The sequence below is a fragment of the Corythoichthys intestinalis genome, chromosome 1 (assembly GCF_030265065.1).
Source record: "Corythoichthys intestinalis isolate RoL2023-P3 chromosome 1, ASM3026506v1, whole genome shotgun sequence".
NCBI classification, from domain to species: Eukaryota; Metazoa; Chordata; class Actinopteri; order Syngnathiformes; family Syngnathidae; genus Corythoichthys; species Corythoichthys intestinalis.
Genome location: NC_080395.1, coordinates 59,742,849 through 59,761,904, shown reverse-complemented (window position 1 = coordinate 59,761,904; position 19,056 = coordinate 59,742,849). Strand labels below are relative to the sequence as shown.

The 19,056-nt window shown below is 38.8% G+C and overlaps 1 protein-coding gene across 9 annotated transcripts in view; it reads left to right on the top strand.

Moving 5' to 3' along the window:
- neo1a (neogenin 1a) overlaps nucleotides 1-18,843 on the top strand; it is a 303,823-nt gene extending 284,980 nt beyond the window's left edge. For 2 of the 9 annotated variants that reach the window (XM_057834047.1, XM_057834030.1), the window contains exons 19-29: nucleotides 2,022-2,129; nucleotides 3,089-3,283; nucleotides 4,939-4,971; nucleotides 5,195-5,263; nucleotides 6,767-6,899; nucleotides 8,858-9,102; nucleotides 9,595-9,687; nucleotides 9,965-10,132; nucleotides 15,763-16,050; nucleotides 16,209-16,345; nucleotides 16,850-18,841. In XM_057834047.1, the coding sequence (XP_057690030.1) occupies nucleotides 2,022-2,129; nucleotides 3,089-3,283; nucleotides 4,939-4,971; nucleotides 5,195-5,263; nucleotides 6,767-6,899; nucleotides 8,858-9,102; nucleotides 9,595-9,687; nucleotides 9,965-10,132; nucleotides 15,763-16,050; nucleotides 16,209-16,345; nucleotides 16,850-17,002 (1,622 nt within the window). In that variant the 3' untranslated portion in view covers nucleotides 17,003-18,841. Of the gene's footprint in view, nucleotides 1-2,021; nucleotides 2,130-3,088; nucleotides 3,284-4,938; nucleotides 4,972-5,194; nucleotides 5,264-6,766; nucleotides 6,900-8,857; nucleotides 9,103-9,594; nucleotides 9,688-9,964; nucleotides 10,133-15,762; nucleotides 16,051-16,208; nucleotides 16,346-16,736 lie in introns of all 9 variants that reach the window. The other 7 variants (XM_057834013.1, XM_057834038.1, XM_057834082.1 and 4 more) reach the window with 7 other exon arrangements.
- Nucleotides 18,844-19,056: the final 213 nt, after the last annotated feature.

Sequence of the window (19,056 nt, the reverse complement as noted above, 5' to 3'; positions counted from 1 at the left end):
TTAGCACAGCAGTTTTGCTTACTGACCATTAGATGTCAACAAACTAAAATTCTTGGGATTTTTTGGGGGGGGATCCACCATCGCATATATCCAGAGGTGGGTAGAATAGCCAAAAATTGTACCCAAGTAAGAGTAGCGTTACTTCAAAATAATATTACTCAAGTAAGAGTAAAAGTAGTCATCCAAAACATGAACTCAAGTACAAGTAAAAAAGTATCCAGTGAAAAGAATACTCAAGTAATGAGTAACATTTTGAGTAACTGCGTATTTTGCCCCCTAGTGGAGAAAATAGTTCATAGTTTGAGTAGTGAATTCTGTAGTTCCTTCATAGTTACTATTATGAAATAAAAACTGGGAGAGAGTTTTAAATCCACGATTTCGATTCATGTTGAGGGCAGCGCTCCATGTCAAATACTTCATTTGTTACGGTGCTTTAAAGACGTGTGATTGAACAGGCTTGTGTGGTCGTAGAACGGCAAACTCGCGTCTGATTGATCTAATGGAGTCATGTGATTATTATTGCGACATCGCATTGGTGAAATTAGTAGAGCTACTCTTGGCAATACCATAGCAAGCAAAAAAATAATAATACATCTAATATGTAGGATAAAGAAGAAAAATGTAACGGCTCTTGTGTAGCGAGAGTAGCGTTTTTTTCTTCACAAATCTACTCAAGTAAAAGTAAAAAGCATGGCTTCGTAAACCTACTCTTCAAAGTAAATTTTTCTCAAAAAGTTACTCAAGTAAATGTAACGGAGTACATGTAACGCGTTACTACTAGAGGTGTGCCATCTACTGTACTACTAGGCACCCCACCATCTTAGGCACCCCACGATTAGGTTCAATTACGATTCAGGGTGTTACGATTCGATTATGGTTAACGATGATCACGATATTGACGATGAACACAGTTAACGCGATTATCACGATTCTCGATGAATTGTACATTACAAATTAATAAAGTAGCCAAACAAATTTATGCCCATTATTTATTCAAACTATCCTAATGATTCAACAGGAACGATGGAAAGATGCCCATACAACAAAAGCTGCCTTAAACTGCTGCTTTATTTATTTATTTATTTTATTTTATTTTATTTTATTTCAAGAAAGTGCTAAAACATTAAAGGCAGTACCTATTTCTTTCAACAATACAATAAAATTTACAGAAGTGGAACGAATTCCACATTTTCTGAAAACAAAGTGTCTTTAGAAATAAGACTTCTTTTAACCAGTATACTTTGTTTTCACAGATTTCTGTACTATTTCGCATGTTTGTAATGTTACCGCTGTACTTAATCATGGTTTTACACGTTCTGCATATGAAATACACGTTAGCGAATTAGCTAGTTATCTTAGCGCTCAGCGCTAACTGTTAACGTCGCAATAACAACAACAATCAAGGCTAAACAGAATAAGAGGGTTCGTGTACTCACCTCTTATATACGCACATGGGTCTTAGCAACACAGGACATTTTTCAATTGACATGACTTGAAACTACTGCTGGACATCTGAAAGACAAGGAGCAACGAACAATCTCTCTTCCCCTCTCGCTCTAAAAAATAACTTGCGCACAGAAGCGCGACAACCAGGTTCCTGCCTGTCTCATACACAAATGTATTTTTCAGTCTCTTAAAAAGGAGTAAATCTCTTGCTCAGTAACCGCCAGCATCCATCATAACGTTGTGCATGCATGTGTCCGTTAAAGGTGTCCGGGCAGCAGACGTGTCTTGAATTTCGTTCCGCTACGAGCGGCTGTAATAAAGTTATTAGGGAAAATCATTGTTTTTTAACCTTTATGAATCGTATTGAATCGTCACATGTCGAATCGCGATGCATCTAATAATTGATTTTTTTGGAACTCCTTTAGTTTCTACCCACCTCTGCATATATTGTTATCTGTTGTATTTCGTTATTGGATTTTTGGAGTTGAACAATATCAGGATATCGGTTAAAAAGTCATTATTGGACAACTCTAGTTTTCACCATAGTCAATGTTATCTGCCAATGCCTTTGATAGTTCCCAGCTCCTCCCCCAAAGATGTGACAGTGGTGAGCAAAGAGAACAAACCTCGGACTATCATCATCAATTGGCAGCCTCCCTCAGAGGCCAACGGAAAGATCACTGGTAAGTCACAAAATATTCACATGGTGTTATTCATGTTTCTTTACTCTGAATGCAACCTGTTTTTAAGTCGTCAATGATTCTACTTTGAAAACCAGTTTTGGCATGAAACTATGGCTACGTTCATACTACAGGTCTTAATGCACGAATCCGATTTTTTCGTGTTTTTCCGACTCGAGTGAGGCATTAACTTGACGGTCTGAACGTGACAAGTCGCATAGAACGGGACCATTTCAAATCCGATCTGGGTCACTTTCGTATGTGGTAAAAATCCAATCTGGGCCACATTTTTTCAGAATGTGACTGGCAGTCTGAACTGTAAAGACTCCCAAATCTGAATTCATGCAGCAATTACGTCAGCAAAGAGCAAGAGGCACGGAAGACGGCAGCGATGTAGGCATTAGCGCCTAGCTTGAACTCTGCTTTTAAGCACGAATCGGGCTTCACTACAGTCATATAAAATAAAATTAAGAAAAGGAAAAGCCTTACAATTTTCGATTTTCATTCTGTGCGCCGGATAGGCAATATTTAATTATTGCACACATGGCGGAGTCGGGGCAAACTGACGCACCCACGTCATTTCACGCACACACGTCAAGGCTCGTGTGTGCGTGTATGCGTTCTATCAGTCCATATAAACTTTGAATATAAGACTAAACGGGGATTAATAATGTCTGTTATGTGTGTCTTACTGTCTTCGTTTTGGAAATCAAAATATGATCACCCTGGAATGACATACAACTAGCATATGTAATTTGTTTTGATGCTTCTGCGCATGCGGGTCTCTTTGCTGAGCGCATCTCAGACTGCGAATTAGTGTGCATGCGTGAAACTTGAATGGTCTCAATGGACAAAGGCATTCTGAACGGGCACGCCAAAAACACGGATATGGCAAAAAAATTGGATTTGTGCATTAAGACCTGTAGTATGGACCTAACCTAGCCTTCTACTGTTTTTTGTAGGTTACATCATCTACTACAGCACAGATGTCAATGCTGAGGATCACGACTGGGTTGTTGAACCTGTGGTGGGCAACCGCTTGACCCACCAGATCCAGGACCTGACTCTAGACACAACATACTACTTCAAGATTGAGGCTCGAAACTCAAAGGGCATGGGCCCAACATCTGAGGCCGTACAGTTTAGAACCCCAAAGAGTGAGTTTGTCTTTAATAACACGGCAAAAAATGAGCTGTAATTTGAAGCACTTACAGTATATTTGCTACAGCAACCTAATTGAAATTATGAGACGTGGTATTTTTTATTTAGAAGGAACAATATTGTGTCTTTAAGTTACTCACAAATTCCTGCTTACTTGCTCAAGCGCACTCACTGTTCAGTTAGAATACCGTAAATATACTGTTCCTCTTAATAGTCAATGATAACAAGACACTGAACAGCAGTGTTATGGAAGCCTCATGTAGAGGTGTGGCCTCTTGAGGGGTTGGCACAATGGAAACACCAGAGTGCTAAACTAGTTGCAAGCTCATGGGTGGGCAAACTGGTCCTTAAGTGTTGCAGTGGGTCCTGGTCTTTGTTACAACTGATCCAGCACAGGCAGCTTAACCACTGAGGGGCCTGGCAAAACAAGCACCTGACTGTAATCAACTGATTGCACTTATAAGCACTTGATGGGTTGCAACGAAAACCCGCACCCACTGTGGGCCTTTGTGGAATTGTTTGCCCACCCCGGCTTAATGTAAAGTACAGTAAAAACTCCTGAGTTGGGAACAAAGAGCCATTTTTAATTTTATTTTTAAAAGTTGTTTATATACAGTGGGGAGAACAAGTATTTGACACACTTCCAATGGGAAAACCCATTGACAGTGTATCAAATACTTGTTCTCCCCACTGTATATTGTTGTGTAAATGCATGCTAAAAGAGGAAAAAAGGTTATTAGTGTTTTCAGTATCTTTAAAAGCATCAATTCCAAATGGAGATATATTAGTTGAATTCTCTGTTGCTATCCAAAACAACCGCACACAAATCAATCAGATTAATTGACGTGAAGCGTTCCAACTTGACTTTGCATTAGTAAGCTATATAGATTATTTTACAAGTAGACAGTGTCTTTAACAATGGCCAAACCTTTGTAGCTTTTCTCCACAATCACTCTTTTCTGTGTGTAGTAGTAACTCCTGGGTGACTTTATTTCTATAATGCTTAACAGTTACATTGTTTGCATCCAACTTTGTCTAAATTCCTGTTAAAGGTTGGTATTTGATGTAATATTTCTGCAAATGAAACATTAATCTGCTCTAACATGCACCTTTTAGTATAATAGTAAAAATAATGTTCAATGACAGCGTCAAAACAAGTTTAATACAGCCCATTAGATTTTAATGGATCACATTAAAATATCTTATGACTGACCTGCAAATTTACATTTTATGAGTCAAACTTAAATCAATTTTAGAAGAAATGTTTATATGTATATTATTTTGTTCCAGTAGACAACGGACATTTTGTTACCCAAGTCTTCACCAGAGACACTAAATGAGGTGCACACATCTCACAATTGTGTGCATCTGATAGAAAGCCTTGTCAAATATAACAGGACTTGAAATAAGTTTTGTGCTACTGTTTTGATTAAACTTTGCCTGACTTTGTTTTACATATTTGTCAGCTTGTCTTGACTGTAGAGTACTTTATTTATTTTATTTTATTTTTTACTTGACTCAATTTCATATATTACTGCCTTCCACTTCTTCCCAGGCTTTTTCTTGCTGTTTCTGTCTCACACTGTTCTTTTGAGATAACCTGCTTTTTTTTATTCCCCATTTTCTTTTCTCCTTCTCTTCTGTCTTTAAGCTGAATCCTCTGACAAAATGGCTAATGACCAAGGTAAACTCCCTTCACATTTCATCTTTGTGTGCACACTGCTGACTCTGCTCGTCTTACCAAAAATGTCCAACTTCTGGGCTAGAAAATTTGTAGCACGCTTACTGTGTAGCCATTGACCTCCAAGAGGCAGTGTGGTATGACAAGACCAGAAGCCATACATCAATGCAAAGACCCTGTGTAACTGATTTCCCCTCATGCAACCACTTTTTGTGTCCACTGACAGCATCAAATCTTCCATCAAAGCCTGGACCTCCAGGCAACCAACTTCCCCTTGATCCTGGATCAGCAGTTGGTAAGATTTTTTTCAGCTTGACCAACACAAATTAGAATTATATACAGAAGATGCTCAGACCGAAGCTATTGTAATTGTGGTTATGGTCTTCAAAGTATTTTTGTTGTGCATTCATGATTGGGCTGATTGTGCTGAAATGATGTTTGATGGCCTGTAAAAATGATAACATTGGGCCAAACACTTGAATCCTGTAAGTTGAAAATACTATATTTTAGGGCCACTGTCATCACTTTGTAACATTTTAGGCAGTGCTTCTCAATTATTATCTGTTACGCCCTCACCCCACGTAAATATCTCGCCCCTCCCCCCAACTCTTTGCCGCCACTGTAAATGGTATCATTTGTCTATAAAATTAATATTATTATTATAGATACACCTCTGCATAACATTGTCCCTTTTAATATTTAAAAAAAAAAAAAAAAAAAAGTAATATAGATCAACTTACAGTAAAGTATAACTTTATTAACATGGTTTTGTTTGTAACAGAAAAGACTTAAGGCCCATCAGTTTGCCTGAAAAGTCCCATCCAAACTGTAAAAATATACTCAAGGTATATTTTTTTGACCATTTGATACTGAAAAATAAAATTTACCGGTAATCATTATATAATTATACATTCAAATTGATCAGGAACATTAACTAATGAGGACAATATGCCAAACACTTTGTCTGCAAAAACTAAATCTATTGGAACAATTACAACAGTGTTATTGGGCAGAGGGACAGTTTTTAATTTTGCTGCAGGCAGTATCAGCTCCTTTGCTATGGTGTGGGGTTGTTTTGCACTGAGTAACTTGGAATGCCACCTATGATGCAAACAGTGGTCGCTGGTTTAGTGATGTAACACTGACAAAGCGGGACAATTGTTGGCAATAATTACCACATTTTCGGCCAGAAAAACTTAAGCAGCTTATCAATGTGATTGGAGTCTAATGTCTTTAAGTAACGTCTTAATTGATTTGGCTTCCTGCTGTCCGCTGCAAATATTATTAGACACAATAAACAGACTGGTCTTTCCTCATCTCCCACTATATTAAAATCCAAAGCCAAACACTAAATACGCTTTGTCATATTTCCTCATCTTAGCTCTTCATATCTCCAGTGCTCTTTGCTGTGTGTTCGTTTGGTTAAATAATACTATTCACTGTCTGAAAATGAGAGCTCCACTGCCACCCTCTGAGTGGATGTTCATTTACACTTTATTCTAGTACGGCAAAAAAAGCACATCCCCGGAGATGACAAGCGCCACCCCAGGCATCGATCTGCACCCCCCGGGGGGGGGTGAGGCGGGGCGCACCACTATTTCAGAAGTACTGGTCTTAGGGATCCTTGGCTTCATCCAAGCAATACTAACTCCTTTGAGTAGCTTTATAGAAACAGGATTTCAAAGCAAATCCCCCCCAAAAAGTAGATTTGTCAAATGCCCATCCCTTGTCATGTTAGCTATTGCATGTGTACTGCCTTGATGGTTTACATGTTAAGTGACTAGTGGTCTTTTTCAAGGAAAAGGAATGGGAAACAGTGAAAATCACATCCTGGTCATCGTCATCATCATCTCAGTGGGAGCGTTCACCATCATCTTGGTGGTTGTGGGGGCTTTCCTGTGCACAAGGCGCACCACTTCACACCAGAAAAAGTAAGTAAAAGCCATGACAGGTGAGCTTTTTGCATTTTTTTCCCCTTTCGGTCCGTAAATCCATATACCTTAAATCATTTAATTCACTGCTTCCCCCGCCTGGTTTATCTTTTTAGCTCACTCACTGCCATTGACAGTGATGAATATCAAGTCAATTTGAACTGGGATGGCTGACATTGAATGATCATGTTTCACAGCCATTAACAGCAATAGATGCCCATTCCATTTGGACTGGGAGGTCCGACAGCGATTGTTTGATTGCCGCTAGCCCTCCCAGTGCAAATGGATTCGACGTCTATTGTTGTCAGTGGCATCTTATGAGTTATTTGTTATGAGTATGGTATTTGTTATTTTTTAGTAGGAAGTTATGATGCAACGATTAATCGATTACTCGAGTAATTCGATTAGAAAAAAAGATTTAAATTAAATTTTGCTGCTTTGAGTATTCGTTTAATTAAAGTGGCGTTGTAATTACGGCTGTCAAAATTATCACATTAACGGGCGGTAATTAATTTTTTAAATTAATCACGTTAAAATATTTGACGCAATTAACGCACATGCCCCGCTTAAACAGATTGACAGATGACAGCAAAGTGTCATGTCCACTTGTTACTTGTGTTTTTTGGTGTTTTGTCACCCTCTGCTGGCACTTGGCTGCGACTGATTTTATGGGTTTAAGCACCATGAGTATTGTGTAATTATTGACATCAACAATGGCGAGCTACTAGCTTATTTTTTGATTGAAAATTTTACAAATTTTATTAAAACAAAAACATTAAGAGGGGTTTTAATATAAAATTTCTATAACTTGTACTAACATTTATCTTTTAAGAACTACCTAGTCTTTCTATGCATGGATCGCTTTAACAGAATGTTAATGGTAATGCCATCTTGTTGATTTATTGTTATAATCAACAAATACAGTACTTATGTACAGTATGTTGAATGTATATATCCGTCTTGTGTGTTATCTTTCCATTCCAACAATAATTTACAGAAAAATATGGCATTTGAGTTGCGATTAATTACGGTTAATTAATTTTTAAGCTGTGATTAACTTGATTAAAAATTTTTATCATTTGACAGCCCTAGTTGTAATGGTTTGTTTTGAATGTGTTTGCATTTAGTTTTATTGATTTGGGTGGATACACCGCCCTCTAGTGGCAACAGTGAATATGACATAGCTCATTTCACATGGCTGGATCCAGCTGCTCCCTGTTAAGACCAATATAAGTTGTTGTTGGTTTTTTTGGCTAATATTTTTAATGCATTCGTAATTTAGTTTATAGGTATATTTAGCCGTTTTTTCGGGAATATGTGTTTGAACCATTTGTCAAGAGCATTGTAAAAAATAATAATAATAATAATAAAAGTTTTATAGCATTAAAGCATTTTATAGCATTTAAGTTAGCGGACTTTTGCTGTGTAAGTTAGCTAATTGTTCTTTTGTTGTACTTAAAGCCTCATTTATCTTTTTGTATACCGTTTGAGGCCTTATCCGATTACTCGATTATTCGAACTGACTAGTTCATTGATTAATCAACTACTAAAATAATCGATAGCTACAGCCCTAGTAGGAAGGTTATTTTTCTTTTTCCTGAATTTTTGTTGTAAATGTTTGTATGCCGAAGTTTGTGGTCAATGTAAAAACAGATCATTTTTAAAGCAACTCTGGTTCGTCTATCACCGACAATGATAGGCTAATAGTTAACTATTGTAGTTCCCATGTGGCAACAAGAATCTGATTTACAAGTCTACTACTTCCAGGCATTCGTACTTCTCGGCTGATTCAGACTAGCATAGCTGATGTCTTTTTTTTTTTATCTTGTCATTCTGTTCTCTACAGTTTGTAACATTCCAAGTGATCATATTATATGGGCCACATAGGTTCTTTATGGTCTATTGGCCTCCATAGGCATGAGCTTATTGTCTCCATCTCCCCCCTCGATGTCACACAGGAAGCGGGCAGCCTCCAAGTCCTCCAATGGCTCACACAAATACAAAGGCAACTCCAAGGACCTGAAACCGCCTGATCTCTGGATCCACCACGAGCGACTGGAGCTCAAACCAATGGACAAGTCACCAGAGCCAAACCCAGTCATGACTGAAACACCAATCCCCCGCACTTCCCAAGACATTACGCCAGCTGACAGCGGCATGGACAGCAACTCCCACCTACAGCAGAGGCGAAACTCCTACCGTGGTCAGTTTGTGGAGAGCATACCAGTCAGTTGAATGTTATGGGCATGTCATGAAACAGATTTTAATTTTGGCCCCCAATTTCATTTATGTAATAGTATTTAACTCATTGTCTACCATTGACAACAACGGACATCTAATTTGACTGACAGGACTGGCAACGAATGACCTCTCTGTCAAAATAGAATGGATGTCTACTGCTGTCAATGACAGCCAATCAGTTAAAACTGCCCATTAAAGTGTTAAAATAGTTTTATAATATTCTGTGTCATCATGCCAGTCATGTGCATGCTTCTCATACATGTCATGGTTGCTACACTTGCATCAAAGGGGATTCAGTTAATCAAGTGATCATCTCCCGGCATATTTTCAAAGTTTGGAGGGAAAAGTGCTTAAAAACACATTTTAAAGGAGCCAAGGTTTAAAATGGATTGCTCTTTCACAATGGCAGAGTCTCAGCACTCTCTGATTGGCTGGTTTGCACCATACTTTTTAGGCCATGAATCAGAGGACAGCATGTCGACCCTTGCAGGCCGGCGGGGGATGAGGCCTAAAATGATGATGCCTTTTGATGCACAGCCTCCTCAGCGTAAGTGTGTGTGAGCATAGGTGTGTCAGAATGTGCCTGATAAGTGAGCTTGTCATTGTTTGCAGCTAGTGAGTTGTCTTTCTGAAAATGTACAAATGGGAGCGCCACGAAGTCTGCCAACTTGTGCGGTGATGAAGTCATTGTTGATGATTTTGCCCTTGACAATGTATGAAAGTAACTGAGTGTGTGTGTTTGTGTGTGTGAGTAGCAGTACATCCACATCCTTCATCATCAGCCTTCTCTCATGATAAACCTCCATGTCCATTTGAATCCACAGCTGTAATTAGTGCTCATCCCATCCATTCCCTCGATAACCATCAGCACCATTATCACATGGGCAGCCTGGCGTCGCCCACGCGCAGCTACCTCTACCACCAAGGCGGCGGGCACCCTCGCTCATATGCCTGCAGCCCCATCTCCCATCTAGACAGGGTGGACTCCACAGGTGAGACACTGCCCCTTGCTGGTCATTGGAGGAATTACCTAAGAGGACGAGGCAGCTGTGTTCATTCACTCATTTTTAATCCCTAAGCATGTTTTCACCTACATAGTTGACTTTTCTACTGTTCCCATTGTTCTCTGCTTCATTGGTTCGCTCGTTTCTGCCACGGACATAATTCCATGAAGTCTGCTATCCAAGGTGCAATTAAATGTGCTTAGACTTGGAGCACCAGCTGTTGCTTCACAACATGAGCGGTTTTGAAAGTGGTGATGATTTGGGCGAAGGGAGGTGATGGTAGTAGGGAAGAACATATGGCCAGATTTCAGCAGCCAGATTTGTATTAGTCTTGTTTTTATTTTAGTTTTTTTGCTTAGTACATAGTGTATATGCAGGTAAAAAATAATGGTGTGTATAGATAAGCAATATTATCGATTATATTGCGAGGTGAAGTGACACAATGTGCATATCGCAATACAATGTTTGGTTTCCGATATATTACGTGAATATCTTCTTGAGAGATAGGCATTTATTTTTCTCACTGACACCATTTTACCACATGATATTGAGGTCACACGCAATTCTCATTTGAAATAAGCGACAACCAGAGCCAATGGATTCTAGACGTCTCATTGAATTGGGCATGCCAGACGGATCTGTAATCATCATAATCTCACGTTTTCTTAAAATGTATTTTCACACAGTTGTTATAAACTTGGCCGCACGGTGGCAGAGTGGTTAGCACGTCCGCCTCACAGTTCTGAGATCAAGGTTTCAATCCCAGGCTCCGGCCTTCCTGTGTGGAGTTTGCATGTTCTCCCCGTACGTTCGTGGGTTTTCTCCGGGTAGTCCGGTTTCCTCCCACGTCCCAAACATGCATGGTAGGCTGATTGAACACACTAAATTCTCCCTAGTTATAAGCGTGTGCGCGAATGGTCTCTCTTGTGCCCTGCGTTTGGCTGGCAACCAATTTAGGGTGTACCCCGTCTACTTCCCATAGTTAACTGGGATTAGCTCCAGCACCCCCGCCACCCTCGTAAGGATAAACGGCTTGGAAAATTAATGAATGTAATAATAAACTACAAATGTAAACTTAAAATAAACTTCAAATGCGTAGGCCTGGCTTTGTGGCTATAGCTAGCTAACTGTAATTCCTGAAAATTGTTTGCAGTAACATGTAATCAACAAAATAAGTTAAATATGGTTTTCTGTTTTTCATTCATCCGTAACAAGTACTGCAATATGCCTTTGCCATTATGTATCATATCGTAATACTTTTCGAGTCGCAATACCCAGCCCTCATTGGGTGTCAGAATTTTTTTTTTTTTTTTTTTTTATGCAAGTTGAAATCCATGTTATCATTTAGTGCAGTGGTTCATAACCTGGGTTCGACTGAACCCCAGGGGTTTGCTGAGTAAGTATAGACACATGGAGTCCTATTTTCAAATGCTGACTAAATGCAAAGTGTAATTTTAGACTAGGTTTTGGACTGGTTTGACCCAAATTTACAGACTTCATTATATTTCTTTCAACTGTTAGCCTCTACCTAATGGGAGGAGGAATTGGTTTGCTCAGTGGAAAGTTGACGTGCACTTGGTATAAGGAATTATAAGAAACCAACAGGCAGAGTGGATTTAAAAAATTAAAAAAAAAATAAAAAAATTAAAAAAAAAATAAAAAAGCAAAATTATTTGTTGTAAATTTGAAGAAACTTGAATGGGAAATTCACTTAGATATTAGCTTGCTAGCTTAGTTATATTGGTTTTGAATTTGGAAAAAAAAATGCTTTATTATTAAATTCCGAAGGGTTAAGTAAATGCAAATCTCAACTTTGTGGGGTTCGGTACCTTTAGCAAGGTTAAGAATGAGTGATTTAGTGTGTGCAGGACTTTTACCATAAACTATTTCAGATCAAGACGCTAATTTATATATTAAGGCACACCTCATCGACTGGCTTCAAGGCTGCTTTATATAACAGTAATTTATTTACAGTAAATGTGATTCGTGAAAAGCTTCAGAGAATAATAATAATAATAATACATTTTATTTGAAGGTGCCTTTCTGGCACTTAAGGTCGCTGTACAATCATTTAAAACATTTAAACATATTAAAAGTGAGAAAATTAAAGTATGGATCATTTAAGCCAATTTTAAAATACTAGACCGAATGGCCACCAAAATATAGCCATTTCTAATTTAAGAGGGAAACATCCTTCTTTTTCCCCTAACAAATGTTGTGTTGTTTTTCATCATTACGCTACATTTATTTGTGGATGAATGATTTGGGGGAGGAGTCAATTTTATGTTAAATTATTATCAATATATATATATTTTTTTTTTTTTAATTTGGAGAGTGTAAGAATTTGATCTGTGGAAAAGGCCTATTGATGGTTTATCTCCACTTAGTGAGGAATTTTAGATGCTGTCCTATGTATGGGCGTCAATTTCAACTGTGCTTTCAAGTTGCAATTTCTGAAGAGAGTCAAATATCCTTTTTAAAGGTCTTTTTAGTAAGATATCCAGGAGTTACAGTCCTTTGGTGTGTATATAAGATGGTTGGTTTGAACAACAATGCAGTAATAGTGTTATAATTGGAGTAAATAATTGTGGAAAAACACTTCTAGAGATGACTATAAAATATATTAGGACTGAACGATATTGGAAAAAACTATTGTTGTGATTTTTTTGAGGTTTGCAATATATTGCGCTATTATATTGCGATGTTAAAAATATATATATATCTTTTTTTAAGAAATTTTCACTCGATGACTTGAATAGCTGTTTGGAAATACTTTGCATGACACACCGTGACCACAGTGTATTCATATAATACCGTTTCATTTGTGAATGATGAAAAGATTGCTGTATGAAGGGATCCAGGAAGCCATGTCTGCACAAAATAGGTCATTTATTGAACACAATATTTTACACTTCAACAGCAGCAAATACATTAAATGATAAATAAAAGAGCAGGTGCATTTATCCCCTAAGTTTTTGATAAAATATAACAATAAATAAAAACTTCTGTAAAATAACAACAAAGTTGTAAACATATTTGAACAAAGATATTAAATATGACAAATAAAAGAGTTGTTCACAAACTATAACAATACATAAAAACCTCAGTAAAACAACAAAGTTGTCAACATATTTGATCTTAAATATTAAATCTGACAAATAAAAGTGCAAGTGCATTCGTCCCCTGAGTTGTTTACACAAAACAATATAAAACTGCACAACAGCAACAAAGTTGTAAAAATATTTAAACAAAAATATTAAGTATCAAAACTTTATGTGCAGCTGTACTATATATAGTTATTTGAAAAATACGATTTACAATACATTTAAATATAAAAGAAACAGAAACTCAATTGAACTTGTAAATAATTGAACTGAATAACTGCAAATAACTGTGATGAATAACAGAACCATTTTAACTCCCAAATTTCCTGCCTTCCTGATAGCTGTCACATGAATAAAAAGAAGAAAAGACATTCCTGCAGCTGTGTTATGTATTTGTCTGCATATCGTCCACCTTCCTTGCTCAGCAATTCTCAACTGGGTCTCATAGGTTTTGGGCCAAGACTACTAGTTTATCCACCATTGCAGGCTTGAGACAAGAACGTTGGCACGTAACAATGTTCCCACTTGTACTAAAAAGCATCTGATGGGAAGCTCGTAGCAGGAATGCATAGATACTTGCGTTTTAAATGGTCCCACATGTTCGACGGATTACTTCTTGTTGAGGCAACCACGGCGAGGCACTGTCGACAGGGCTGTTTTTTGTTCCTTATCATCTTGTGGATAGCCAAAATACTTCCAAAACTACTTTTGGAGACAGTCTTCCCTCGCTTTCTTCAACGTGTTGCTTGCTTGTTTTCAGTTTGAGAACGGCCCCTCCTCCCTCCACTCTACTGTAGCAGGGGGAGGGGGAGGAGCCGATGACTGTGGAGCTGGAGGGAAAGAGAGGCTGTGCGCTCTCCTTCCTCAAAACAAACGTTTGTGGATTAAAAAAAATGAAATGAAAAAACTATCGCACGTCCTTGCAATGGGACTATTGCGCATGCGCACATCGCGATGGCGATGTTTAAACGATATATCGTTCAGGCCTAGCATGTATGTATATATATATATTAGGGCTGTCAAACGATTACAATTTTTAATCGAGTTAATTACAGCTTAAAAATTAATTAATCGCAATTAATCGCAATTCAAACCATCTATAAAATATGCCATATTTTTCTGTAAATTATTGTTGGAATGGAAAGATAAGACAAGATGGATATATACATTCAACATACGGTACATAAGGACTGTATTTTTTTATTATAACAATAAATCAACAAGATGGCATTAACATTATGAACATTCTGTTAAAGTGATCCATGGATAGAAAGACTTGTAGTTCTTAAAAGATGAATATTAGTACAAGTGATAGAAATGTTATATTAAAACACCTCTTAATGTTTTCGTTTTAATAAAATTTGTAAAATTTTCAATCAAAAAATAAACTAGTAGCCCTATTCTGTCCTCAATGTGTGTGAGTACACAAATTGACAGATAGCGAACATAAGTTCCAAAAAGAAATCAGACGGTGTGGCAAAGTTGCATGGGCTTTACTGAAGTCATCTCTTTTTGACAGGAGCACGTTTGTTGTATTTTTGTAAAACTGAAAATAACAAGGCAATGTGTCAATAACTTGCATAAATCACAAAATAACATAAAATGTACACATACGTGTCCATTTGAGCAGTAGTACTAGCCAATTAGCTCACAAGCATCTAACAATGTAACTGCATTTCACCATATCTGTGAACAAATTCAAATACACATCATCAATAACTATCTAATGCTCATGAATATAAACAAAGGAGGAATATAACTCACAAGCGATGCATGTATTAGACACAAACAGTGTGATGGGGCTATGAGAACTGCCACTGAATACTGGATGCGGACGTTAGCTGGTCTGAAGAGCACTGTCTATTAGTGTAAGTTCGCGTCGACATATAATCACGTCAGAAAAGCGCGCCGAAACCCAAATAATCAGCTGCAGTGAATCGCCAGCAGAGGGCGACATTACGCCACATAACATATGCGAGTCACACCCAAGCGCCAACAGAGGGCGGAAAAACTCCATAAAACACAATTAACAAGTTGGCCTTTCACTGTACTGACATTTAAATCTGTCTGAGCGGGCCTAGTGCGTTAATTGCGTCAAATATTTTTACGTGATTAATTTAAAAAATTAATTAACGCCCGTTAACGCGATAATTTTGACAGCCCTAATATATATATATATATATATATATATATATATATATATATATATATATATATATATATAAACATCTCTAACTGACCATGCTTTCCTGAGATCGTATATAGTTTAGCATTTCCAACCTTGTAATAGATATCCAAACGTCGTAAACAGAAGACTTCTTCATTGTTCTTTAGAACTTTGGACAGCGACCACATATTTGACTTACAGATAAGAATAAGGGGGGGAAAAAAGTAGAAAATGGCTCCCGGTCCATAGTATGAACACCTTCGAACGTGTTTAGATCTTGTTTGGATATGATGAACCAACGCTGTATCCTCATTGGTCTTTCCTCACCCTCCTCTTCTCTCCACCAGAATCGGTGAGGAATACACCTTGTTCAGAGCCTCTTCCTCCAGCCGCTTCGTCCTCGCAGGCCTCCTGCCCCTCAGAGATCTTGGCCGACCCCGAGGGCAGCTACCACGGCTCCACCACCACAGAGGAGGAGTCCTGCTACACCAGCAACCTGCCACCCCTGCGCTCGGCCCACCCGCATGCCCACGCTCACCCTCTGAAGAGCTTCGCCGTGCCTGCCGTGCCACCTTCGAGTCACCCTTGCTTCGAGTCTCCTGCCCTGCCTAGCACTCCTTTGCTAGCTCAGACTGGTGAGCAATAGCTCATCTCATTATTAGTGGCCTTTCTTTTCATGTTATGTTCCCTAAATTACTGACTCATTGGGCAACCTTGACAATACAGGGAAGTTTTTTATTGACACAGCTTGGCGCTAATGAATTATCCGCTTTGATTTTGTCGTATGGTTCAGGGCCTCCCTCACATCCCCATGTGGTTAAAACAGCCTCCATCGGGACTCTAGGAAGGACTCGAACGCCAATGATGGTCAATGTTCCTAACGCCCCCGACGTACCTGAGACCAGCAAGATGCTGGAAGACGTCGATAGCGTGAGTATAGTGGCCCGCGCTGGCTGCCCGTAACACTTCAGACAGCCCTCGTTGCTGCTCAATATTCAAGTGTGAACAGGGATGTGCTAGAAAAGTAAATTTTCATACTTTCCTTCCAAATCCATGTCAGATTTTCTTTGGGCACTGGATTGTAGAATTAGCGCCAGATGTACTTTGATTTTAACCACATTTTCTATTTCCTCTTTCTCTCTTTATTCTTCTTTAACTTCATTACCACCCTCTTTGTTGGCTGTACTTTATCAATCCATTAACATTTTTTATGGCTGATCAATACAAAACGCACAATTGGAATGATTTTGTTGGGCTTCTGCTGGTTTGCTTTGCTTTCATCTGCTGCCCCTTTCTGGTCATGTCACCTCCACCGCTTCAGTACCATTGAGCCATCATGCCCCAGCTCGCCCCACCCCACCCATTTAACCCCCTTGTGAAAGGTCCCTGACTGACCCTCTCCTCCTCTCCTCTTCTTCCCCCTCCCTCCTCCAGGTGCTTGCCTCCCTGCCCCCCTGCCCCTCCCCCGCCCCTCGCAGTAACCCTGTTCCTCTCCCTCAGAGCTACGAGCCCGACGAGCTGACTGAGGAAATGGCCCACTTGGAAGGTCTCATGAAAGACCTCAACGCCATCACCACAGCGCCATGAGTGTCCACACAAACACACGCACACATATACATTCGTACACCTCACAGATACAACCATTGTGACAGGAAAGTCAACAAAAATAAACCTTTGGGAGCAAGTAGCCCTTGGACACAAAATGACTTCTGTGCCCCCCCCTCCAGGAAAAAAACAAACTTCACCCTGAAACAACAACAAAAAATAAACTCCTAGGAACTTTTTCCGGCTCACCTTTCTCAGTCTCAGGAAGGAGATGGCCATTGGAGGGAAAGCAAAGTGTGAGACTCTTCATGTTTTTATGAAGAACCGGTATCGGAGACAATGAACTCGGTCAAAAAGATTGTGAATCCCACTTCCTCAGCAAAAAGGCAAACAGATGTTTTGTTTGTTTGTTCGGTGCCACATGACGATGCACGTCTTGTCAACAAGTTTAACAACATGCTGGTGTTGGTCCACGCGGTCTCTTTGTGTTTTTTTGTGCATTTTGTATATCTATTGGGACGTTTCAGTGAAGTGAACATTGGCAAGCCGCTTTCTTTACAAGCCAACATTATTCCAACATGTAGTCATGTATGTGTGTATCCCCTTCTATCATGATTTTGTATTGTTTTTGTACCTTATTGTATTCTTTTTTATTATTTTTTACACACATATCCTTTTAGACATGTACATATTTTTTTTAAACTGTCTCATTGTTTTATTTGGGATACAAGTGTCAAAAAGGATTACCACCATTTTGAAAGTTTTCTTTCTAGCGGGGTCTCCCTTCTAAAAGCCTTACCGCCGTGTTAGCAGGTCGGGAGGTGGAGGTGACTCGGACTCAGGGTGCTGCCCCCAAGCTCCTTCTTTCCCTTACATTGCAGTCAAACAATCACCTACAACAAAACAGCTGTCTTTTCTATGAAATATATGTGAATGTGTGTATTTTGGGAGTTTACACTTCATTCTAGTGCCCCTTAATAAATGCAACACAGTGGTTCTATGGCACATCATACCCATGTTGGCCTTTAGAATGGGAATCCCACTGAGTTTTATGTGCATCATCATTTTGGGATGAAGAAAAAAAAAATCTATTCACAAGCTTGATGTCAAGTCTACTTTCCTAGCATTCTGTTACCCAAAGAAATTTTCTCATTTTTGCAATCTCTACTTTTACGATGTTTTTCACAAACGTCCATCGTCATGAATGTCAATATAAATGTAAGAGATTTTGGCAATGGATACATCTTTTTTGAATAGCGGGGGGCTCACCTATGACTGAAAACAAAGCAGAGGGAGTGAGAAAAAAGGACCGGACTCCATTTGGGAAATAATCTATTGAGTTGTTAACAGTTGAACCTGTATTGCACTTTTTCACCGTTTTTGGAAAGTACATTTCTTACATATCTTGTGTTTTGAATATCAAATGCTGTTTGTGTAATGTAGTGTCATATAGGTAAAGCAGCTGGCAGCTGGTCTTGTTTTTCATGTTGGTTTTATGTTTTTATTTTTTCCCGCTCCAGAAATGAGAATTGAGTGTGACTTTGCAGCTCATGATGAGGAATGATGTTGTCGCTTGTTGGTGTACAGAGCTTTCTTTGATTTCTGTAGGAAATTCAGTGGATTTTTAAGAAAACATTGGGGAGAAAAAATGTCTGGGGAAATTTTGTTTTGTTTTTTTATTGGTGTATACAAGCTATTATGAATACTAACAAAATAAACGTTTCTCATTGTTTTATTTGCTCACATATACGGGGAAAAAAAGGGCCGAGCAGTTGACACCTTGTATGCAATTGTTGTGGCACTGGCTACCACATTCTGTACATGCATAATATACACTGGTACCTCTACTTACAAGCGTCTCTAGATACAGAATTTTCAGGTTAAGATACACCTCAACGGGAAAATATTGCCTTTTGTTACGATAGAAATTTCAGGATACGAAAGGCGAAAATACAGTATGGCTGGTACTCGCAGCTCCCAGAGTTTACCGAACGTAACATACTACTTGCTGCTCTGCCATTGGCTATTGCCTAGCATTCCTGGCATCCAATTGGCTAAGAGGGACCTCTACTGTGAGTGTATGTGTGTATCCCAGC